At 30.8% G+C, this 9,856-nt stretch overlaps 1 protein-coding gene across 1 annotated transcript; it reads left to right on the forward strand.

Moving 5' to 3' along the window:
* The first annotated feature begins 2,003 nt into the window (after positions 1–2,003).
* Positions 2,004–5,452, forward strand: LOC134714216 (microsomal glutathione S-transferase 1-like). The gene is made up of 3 exons (XM_063575457.1): positions 2,004–2,174; positions 3,679–3,767; positions 5,039–5,452. Exons 1-3 carry the CDS (start codon positions 2,043–2,045, stop codon positions 5,280–5,282), a joined length of 465 nt encoding a protein of 154 aa, XP_063431527.1. The 5' UTR covers positions 2,004–2,042; the 3' UTR covers positions 5,283–5,452.
* The last annotated feature ends 4,404 nt before the right edge of the window (positions 5,453–9,856 follow it).

The raw sequence follows: 9,856 nt of genomic DNA on the forward strand, positions 1-9,856 counted from the left end.
TTAAAGCTTTTATTTGTGAATTGATTCCTATAACGAAAGATGTCAAGCGTAATGAGTTAACAGCAATTCCTATTTGAATATTTATAACCTTGTAAACAAAAATTATAATACCTAAAAGCAAATAAATGATGTGTATGACAATTTATAAACTTGTTTACCTTTTAATTAATAAAACCATAAACAGCTTGGAATATGTAAAATGAAATATCTACAAAAAAACTGAACTCTGAGGGAAATTCAAAACGGAAAGTCCCTAATCAAATGTCACAATCAAAAGATAAAACACATAAAACGAATGGATTCCTGATTCGGTACAGGCATATTCTTACGTAGATAATGGTTGCTTAAACCTGGGTGTTTTTTATATCTAGCTTAACCTCTCAACAGTCGTATCAGATTCCTCGTGTAAGTTAACATTTTGACCATTACCTTGAGTATCTATGCAATGTTGTAAAAGTTGTTCATTAACAAAAGTAATAAAATATTAATATAATTTCTTTCATTAAAATCTGATGTCGAACTTATTTATGTCGGACCAGTGGGGTTTAAAAGTCTAATGCAGTTCTATTCACATAGATGCATTCTTTATTCACATGCAGGTTAATATCATTCGTATAACTAGAGTACATAAATATTGTCTACTGAACTTTTACTGAAATATAATAGAGGCACATTTAAACTCATAGATCGAAAACAAACTGACAACGTCATAGCTATAAAAAAAGAACTAATAGACAAGTAATAGTACACAAAACAAAAACATATAAAACTAAAAGCTAGGCGACACAAAACCCGCCAAAAACTTGTGGTGATCTTATGTGCATCGGAAGGGTAAACATATCCCGCTCCAAATTTGACACCCGTCCTGTTGCTAACGCTATTAGAAACCCGGTAAATAGTCTTATTCGGTAGGTCATATTTGTTAAAAGGGAACGCCTTATAGTTTTGATATAGGGAACATATTCAATATCTTCTATGAAATTTAAATTCCGTAACGGTCAACCAACTCGTGATGGCGTCCGTAAAATTTACGAAGGGATGATTTTTACTTCACATTTTGGAATTCTTTGTTTAATAACTTCCTTGTAAGCAGTAACCCTTTATCAAGGAAATAATTATAGGAAATACAGCTCCGAAACATAGTATTAAAATTTGGAGATATATACTCCATATGCAGGCGCTGCTGAAATGTTGCTACAAAGAAACTGAAATTGCACAAGTTTCAAGCTGAAATCATCTTTTTTAGTTCAGTTTTTAAATGACACTTATTGTCAATTTCTAGATGTAAGTAAAGGTATGAAGCAGACTTAACTGTATCTGTTGTATCATTGATTTCTAGTTTGATTGCATAGATGCGTTCAACAGTAACCAGACTTTAAATTATTTAGTGAGAGAACATCATGTATATAGCTGAAAGTAAAGTCTTCCTAAGAAGTTCCTGTATGAAGTCAATCTCATAAAAAAATGGAAAACAATATGTTTAATGATTCATAAGAATAAAAGAACAAGTCGACAAGAATAAGGGCACAAATAATTCCCATGGGAATGCCGATAGTTTGTTGAAAAACACATCCTCCAAACGTAACAAATATGTCGTTAATCAAGAAATCAAGCATCTTGATAATGTAAAAAAGAGTTTTTTGTTTGAATCAAAAAGTAGGATGTATCCCTTCCTAAGACAAGATACGTGTATCTACGTTGGCCATTCTTTTTTTTTAAATAACATACTATGGCAGTCGAAACAAGAAACACAAATGTAAAGGCACAGTTGATCTAAAATGCCACTTCTGCCAGTTTTATAGCCATAGGTTGTGTATTTTTTATTGTTTTTTTAACATCGTTAAATCGACGATGATGACAATGCAAAAACATGTTAGTGACCTATTTTACGACATATTCTCAATTGGTTATAATAAAATTTAAATATAATTCAAAAGAATGTTGTTGGAAAATTATAAACAAGATCTTTATCGTGGCATTTAAAACACGTGACAATACTACTTTTGTCAAAAATAAGACCTATCTTTACTAAAAAATCGGTCATGGCGGATTTCAGTAGTACATTTAGCTTCGAAAATGCAATTGTTTCTCAATTTATTTTTTATGCAACAATTGTTCTTCTAAAGATGATGCTTATGAGTGTATGGACAAGTAAAAATAGGATATCGAAAGAGGTAGGGATTAAATGTTATAGGTACAAAAAGTCGACACTATTATTCAATAGGTTCATTTCTTTTACATTTATACATTTTAATTCGTATCAATAAGTATATTAAGTTCAAATGCAGGGTTACCTTTTGCTTATCAATAGGGATCTTAGGGGCGTAAGCCTCCAATTGATGGTCAAAACAAATGTGCATATCTTGTTTTTTACGATTCATTAAAGTTTAATATCACAAAATCGTTCAAAATTTTATTATAATTACGCTCGGTTTTATGTAATACCATCCTCTTTGAAACACCCTTCATTGATACGAGTCCGTTTAAGGAAGCATTGGTGGTTGATTTTATAATTTTATAATTAACATTAATAGGATATAACATTTTGATAAATAACATATAAACAGAATTACAAATATGTGTGTAAGTCCTACTATTTATACTTGTTTATATACCGGTAGAATCACATAGGATAAAAGTTTAAACAAACAAAATCAAAAAGCAAGATTTGCTACAGTTATGTTAATGAGGAAATGTATTGACCGGTAGTATAACATAGGATAAACGTTTACACAAATTATAAGTCAATAGGAAGATTTTCTAAATAAGAGGATTTTTTTACAAATCGATAACAGCATATCAAATGTTTTAACGAGATGAAACTTTTGTAAAATATTTTTTTGTTTAACAAAAACAAAATTATATTTGTAAACTGATAATCTTTTGAATTTATAAAAGCACTATATCATGTGTTTGTCTTTCTGTACAATGAATGGTAACAGATGACTGGCCATGTGTAAGATGTGTCAGCAGGATGTATCATATTTGGTGTATGATTTAAAAATCCAACCATTTATGTATTTTTTTTTAACTTTATTAACTACTTTTATTATGAAAATTATTTATTTAAACTGATAGAGATTTATTTAAAAAGTCTTAGTTTACAAATACAGGAAATATTCCTCATTCAACTTGATCTTTATAATTTTCACATTCTAAAAATAAACATATTCCTCTTAATAAGTCTGATACGTAAATATTCTTTAAATACATGGGTTGAAATTAGTTTTAGCATGCAACAGAATAAGGTTCAATGATAAATGTCATTACGCACTTGTAATTCAAAATTATAGAAAACTATTTCGAAATTAAAAAAAAAAGTTTATTATCATATATAATGTATGATCTACTTAAATATGTGGCTAGCCATCGATACTTTGGGAATCTCTATTTTAGGTTGTGTTTACAATTATGGACACAGCTTTTGTTGAATATATCTTCCGCAATTAACATTACATTATTAACTATTGTGGACAGAAGAACATATAATACCAATTTAACTTACAGCTGACAGATAGACTACAGTAACAATGCAAACAAGGACAAAAAACAAACAATCTTATATAGTCGATACAACAACCATCCAAGTAACAATTTATAATAGAAGACCATTATAAGTCAAAGTACGGCCTTCAACACGGAGCAACATTGCCTATATATCATTTTTGTTCTTCAAAGGTGTATGCAAATGTAGAAGACCTGAAGCTAAGCCCAAATGACAAACTAAAAATTAACACGACTGACACAGATGTGGAAAGAATAAGAAGGTAGGTATAAAGTAGCTAACATTACAGTTCAGACACGATTGAAACTATTTGGTATTATCAAATAGTTCAATAGGAGACAACTCTTGATATTTTATGTATTTGACGAGGAATAAATGCTGGTGTATACATCTATGCTTCAGCTTAGTTCAAAATTGAAATCGTATTGTGAATTAAAACGATAAATTTCAAAACAATTTAAACATGTATGGCTGTATGTTTATTTGTAATATAAACTCTTGTTATGTTTAATTTTTTTCTTAAAATTATTATCTCATCGAATCTTATGAGGGTAATTCATAATCAATCGTAAAATCAGTTAAAGTATCTTGCGTTTTTTATATACTTTTTGTATATATGTTGATCATGAAGGTTTCAAAATTAGGTTGTTAACTAAAGGAGAACTAAACTAGCAAAACAGTTCATATTGCAAACGTTATTATTTTCACGCGCAAATGCAATAGTAGTGCACGCAAATATAATGCATATGGCACAAGTTCTGTAAAAGAGGGACGAAAGATAACAGAGGGACAGTCAAACTCATATATCAAAAATAAACTGACAACACCATAGCTAATAATGAAAAGGACAAACAGACAAACAATAGTACTCATGACACAACATAGCAAACAAGAAAATAAACAACACGAACCCCACCAACAAATAGGGGTAATCTCAGGTGATCCAGAAGAGTTAGCAAATCCTGCTCCTCATGTGGCACCCGTCGTGTTGCTAATGAGATAAAACATCCGGTAAATAGTTTAATTCGGTAGGTAACATTTATGAAAGGGAAAGGGATTGTAGTTACGACATAAGGAACAAATCCGATATCATTTGTGAAACGGCTATTCCATAACGGTCAACCAACTCGTGATGGCGTCCGTAAAATTTACGGAGAGATGATTTCAACTTCACCATTTGGAACTCTTGATTTAAAAGCTTCCTTGTGAGCAACCAACTCTCAAGAAAATCATGATAGAAAATGCAAGCACGGGAATATCGTATCAATTTGGAGATATATACACCAAATGCAGGTGCTGCTAAAATTTTGCTACTTAGAAATGGACAATTCACAATTGGAAACCTGAAATTTACATGAGTTGGTATCGTAGTCGTTATTGTAGTCGCCACATATTATTTCATACTTTCGTTTTGATTATGCACGTATACTGGAGATAGACAAACTGTATACATGTAATAAAGTTTATCTTAAATATAACTAATATGTCGATACTTAGGTAAATAAAATGAATCGAACATTTGTTGTATTGTAGATGCCATCAGAATGACATTGAGAACATCATTCCGTTTGTCCTAATTGGATGTTTTTATTGTATGACTGGACCATCTCCGTTCATTGCTGGTTTGCACTTCAGACTGTTTGCTGCTTGCAGAATCTTCCATACCATTGCATACCGTTTTGTCATACCACAACCGGCAAGATTTATTGCATTTCTTGGCGGATGGGGAATTACTGCTTCAATGGCTGTTGCTGTTCTTGGTTCGGCTACAATGTAAATGTGATAACGTTTCTGAGCTGTATTTGTAAAAATTAAACATATTTATCATATATTATGAACACACAAATACATTACACGTCACATCAATTTGTGAAACGTTTTAATTGAAAATTAATTAAAACTAAAATATAACAGTACATTTATAATTGAGTGTAAAATGTAATTGTTTGTCTGTAAATATTATCTCATTAAAACTCCAAATACTCATTAGGATTTGAAATAATAAAATTATTGAAATATAATTTGGATTTTTCATTTAATGATTTACATCAGTAGTAAACAAAAACTTATGTCGGAACAGAACAAACGTTAAAATACGATAAAACAATTCCCAATGAGATAATTTGTATCGCTGATATTATATTCAGCTTTGTATATATGTAGAGTGATAATAAAAAAAGCCAATGAAAACGAAATGGCAAGGAAGGTCTTTGCTTAACTTTTACCACATGCCAATAAAAACCAATATTTTGGCTGTGCAGGATGTTCAAATATAATAATCAGTGATATTCTGTCAAAATTTAATCGCATTTCAGAATTAAGAAAGTTTTGTATATTGGTACCTTGGTATATTTTGCCTGTTGCATTACTATTTCTCCTTCGCAGTGCTTTTCGACATATTAACTCTGGTTTGAAGTAGAAGTTCAATTTTTCGACCATTCACCTCGGTCAATTTCATACTAAAGGACAAGGTACGATAAGGCCCGTTTTTGCCTCCCCCCCCTTTTCCCCCTATTTTCTCATTTACAAATTCTGTTTTCGAAAGCTACTTATCATGTTGAGTTTGTTTGGCTGAACTTCAAAACCATTGATTTCAGACAATGGATGAGGTAAGCGGGTTTAACGGGCTCTTAAACGCAATAAATAGGGAAAATCACGATTTTTGGTCATTATTACTTACAATTTAATAGGGTGCGCCTACATGACCAAGAGAAAACTTCATCGATTTAGACAAAAAAAAAGTGCTAATGACATTCGAATAAAAAAAGTCTGAGTCACGTTGTCACAGGCACTTAAAAACCAAAACGTTCCCTCCCCCTAATTCTAGTTCCTAAAAAAGTGGTTTTGAAGTTTAACCTAGCAAACTTCAAGCATTATGGAATATTTTAACATAGGTGTCTAATAATGAATATGCATGAACGTTTTGCAACTGAACGCCTGCCACATAGAAGTAAATAAGGATCAATCAAGAACCGAGATTAAATGACAACTTAATTAAAGAATACGATTTATTTCCATTATTCTTTCTCTATCAAGATCTAGATGTTAACAAAAACATCATGGTGTAGGAAAATACCATGGCAGGCATATACCATACGGGCTGTAAATAAAGGCAACAGTAATAAAATTAACGGTACCAATTTTCTTGCACCAGATGCGCATTTTGACAATACATGTCTCTTTAGTGATGCTCGTGGCCAAAATATTTGAAATCCAAAGCTTATATAAAAGATAAAGAGCGATAATCCAAAAAGTTCAAAAAGTATAGCCAAATACGTATATACCTCTGCTCGAAATTCATAAACCGATAGAGAAAAAATGAATCTGGGTTACAAACTAAACTGAGTGAATCTGGAAGGATATTTCTGATGACAAAAACAAATATATGAAAAGACAAAACTTAAAGCATGAAATTATAGGTACCAGATGAAAACGGAATAACAGCTAAACACAACAACCTGAAGTATTGGATGAGTTAACACCCTTTATAGTTTAGGTTCTGAGTATAGCTTTTAGATATCTGAATGTCCTAATCCATCTTAATAAAGGCAACAGTAGTAAACCGATGTTCAAAACTCATAAATCGATAGACAAAAACAAATCCGGGTCACAAACCAAAACCGAGGGAAACGCATTAAATACAAGAAAATGACGACACAACATTAAAATGTAACACACAAAGAAACGAACAAAGCATTAGACAAAGTCCGATGCGAGTAACAAATATAACATCAAAACTAAATACCTGAATTTAGGATAGAAAAGTACCGTGACACGTCTTAAAATAATGTGAATTCACACTCAAATATAAGAGGAAACAAACGACACAAAAGAAACACAACGATAAAACTGGTATTCAAGCAACAATCCTCAAAACGGAAAAATATAAGACAAACCATGCTTGCTACAGCTAAAAAACTGTCACAAACACATTGGCCCCAATACTACAGAATACTCAAAACTAGAGTTAATACCATAATTATTTTTAAAAAAGTCCGCTAAAATGTAAAATCCCAAAACCACTAAACTCCGATGAAAAATTCAAAACGGAAAGTCCGCAGTCAAATGGCAAAATAAAATGATAAAACTCATCAAATGAACGGACAACAACTACGAGGATTTACGGAGGAAATATTTCCCTTATGTGCAACATTTCTAACATGAGATGCAAATTAAGAAAGAAAGAAACTGAATATACTGATTATGTTAATTACTATCCACGTAGAAAAAAGACTTTCAAAAAATGAACAATACAGTCCTATCCAATACTGTGTACATTAATTGAATAAAAGGGAAATTAAACTGTAAATGCATTGAACTTCGACGAAACATAAATCTAGACATGAGTATTTTAAAAATGAAATTGAAAGGACAATATACAGAAGTAGTTAGTATACTACTGGGGATACAAGGAGAAAAAAATGTCAACTACTCCTGACAAATGTTATAACAGTAATACTGGATATTAATGTAAAACATAGAATAGAAGCAAGTACTGGTGATTAAAAAGTCCCGGCACCTACATGTGCAGATGATAGCGCTATACTAGGAAATATTATTGATGACGCACAAAAAAAATCTGGATAAAGTACACAACCAAATGTAGCCTTATAAACTATTATGATTAAGAAAAAAATTATTGTTTTGTTATTATGTAATTATTTGTCGTTCAATTTTTTCACGAACGTATTAAAGGTTTTCTATATAAATAATTCAAATCAGTTTAATATTTCTACACAGACACATGAATCGTCTAACTTATAATTGAAATTTTAGTTTGATCAAACGGTAACTTTAGATAATGTTACAATATATATTTAAATTAACCGTTGTTCATCAAACCCCTCTAAATGCTTGTTGAACACTTTTTCACATTGAAATGAATCGTAATTAAATATTATTTAATAATACTACACATGGGATTTACAATGATGTACATGATGATAAATCGGTAAAAAGAACGATTTAAACAATAAAAAATAGCACAATAATCCTTGTTACATGTTTGTTTCTGATATCCATTGTATGTAGTACCATATGTTATTTATACATTAGAGGTCTAATTCATTGCTGTTTTGACCGATTTAGTGGAAGCATTCATTCTTTAACGCATACATTATATAATTTTTACTAACATCAAATATGTATATTATTTATTCGATTGAGCTTTCAGGTATTTTAAGAGCGTTTTACATTTTGAGTGGAGTCTATATGGTTTATTCCACTTTCAATACTGACATAGGGAGGTATGTATATTTAGATTTTTATCTTAGAACTACATGTATCTTCCATTACTTACCTTAAGTTGTCACTACAAGCATAAAGGCATATTTCATAGTCTGATTAAAGTTCATAATATTCCATTGCTTTCATACTACCAATTAAACTATTTACCCATTATGCCTATGAGATAAAAAAAAAAACAACAACAAAAAAACAAAAAAACAAACAAAAACAAAAACCTAGTGTATCCAGTTACTGGTGGTGGTCGTGTTGCTAAGTCTTTAGTTGTTTATGGTATGTGTTGTGATCTATTATTTGTCTGTTTGTCTTTTTCTTGTTTAGCCAAGGCGTTGTTAGTTTATTTATTTATCTTTGAGTTTGACTGTCCCTCCGGTATATTTCGACCCTGTTTTTGAATATTGTTATAATGTTATTTGAAGGACTGTTCACAATTTTTAAGAGAGCAGTCACATTTTTGTATTCTTTAACCTTTTAAATATTCCTCGGTTGGCATAAGATATATACTTGCCAAACAATAAAAATATATATTTTCAACTTCTGATTTGTAACATAAGTAGGTACATTTATTTAGTTTTTTCCTGATAGCTGTCTTTATTCCTTTCAATGGTTATACCAAAACTTATAGTCAGTTCAAAACAATTGACCCGCATCTTCAAGTAAAGTTTGCTAATTTGAAGTGTTAACTTCTTTTCCAAGATGTATTACAATCGATAACAAAAAGTTGTAATAGATATAGGAAGATGCGATGTGAGTGCCAATGAGACAACTCTCCATCCCAATAACAATTTAAAAAAAGGTAAACCATTATAGGTCAATGTACGGCCTTCAACACGGAGCCTTGGTGTGTAATTTAAAAGACTGACTTTTTTTAATATCTTTTCACGATTATTTTTTAACATTAAATGTCGCTTTACCAATTAAAAATTAGCTTCATTTCTAGAATTTCTTAGAAAAAAAAACATGAGTCCTCTTTTATACTGTTCTGTCTTGAATTTTCCTCTTCAGTGCTATAATTGTCTCATTGGCACTCACACCACATCTTCCTATATCTACTTGAGTGTTTTTATTTTCGTCAAACAATCCTTTTTAATGATCGATGTTTATTAT

This window comes from Mytilus trossulus, chromosome 4 (genome assembly GCF_036588685.1).
Source record: "Mytilus trossulus isolate FHL-02 chromosome 4, PNRI_Mtr1.1.1.hap1, whole genome shotgun sequence".
Classification (NCBI taxonomy): Eukaryota; Metazoa; Mollusca; class Bivalvia; order Mytilida; family Mytilidae; genus Mytilus; species Mytilus trossulus.

Excerpts from the sequence above, each read along its gene's own strand:
- LOC134714216 (XM_063575457.1), top strand. The coding sequence starts at position 2,043 with ATGGCGGATTTCAGTAGTACATTTAGCTTCGAAAATGCAATTGTTTCT. Across the intron at positions 2,175-3,678 it reads AAAATAGGATATCGAAAGAG|GTGTATGCAAATGTAGAAGA; the intron begins GTAGGGATTAAA and ends TGTTCTTCAAAG. Across the intron at positions 3,768-5,038 it reads GATGTGGAAAGAATAAGAAG|ATGCCATCAGAATGACATTG; the intron begins GTAGGTATAAAG and ends GTTGTATTGTAG.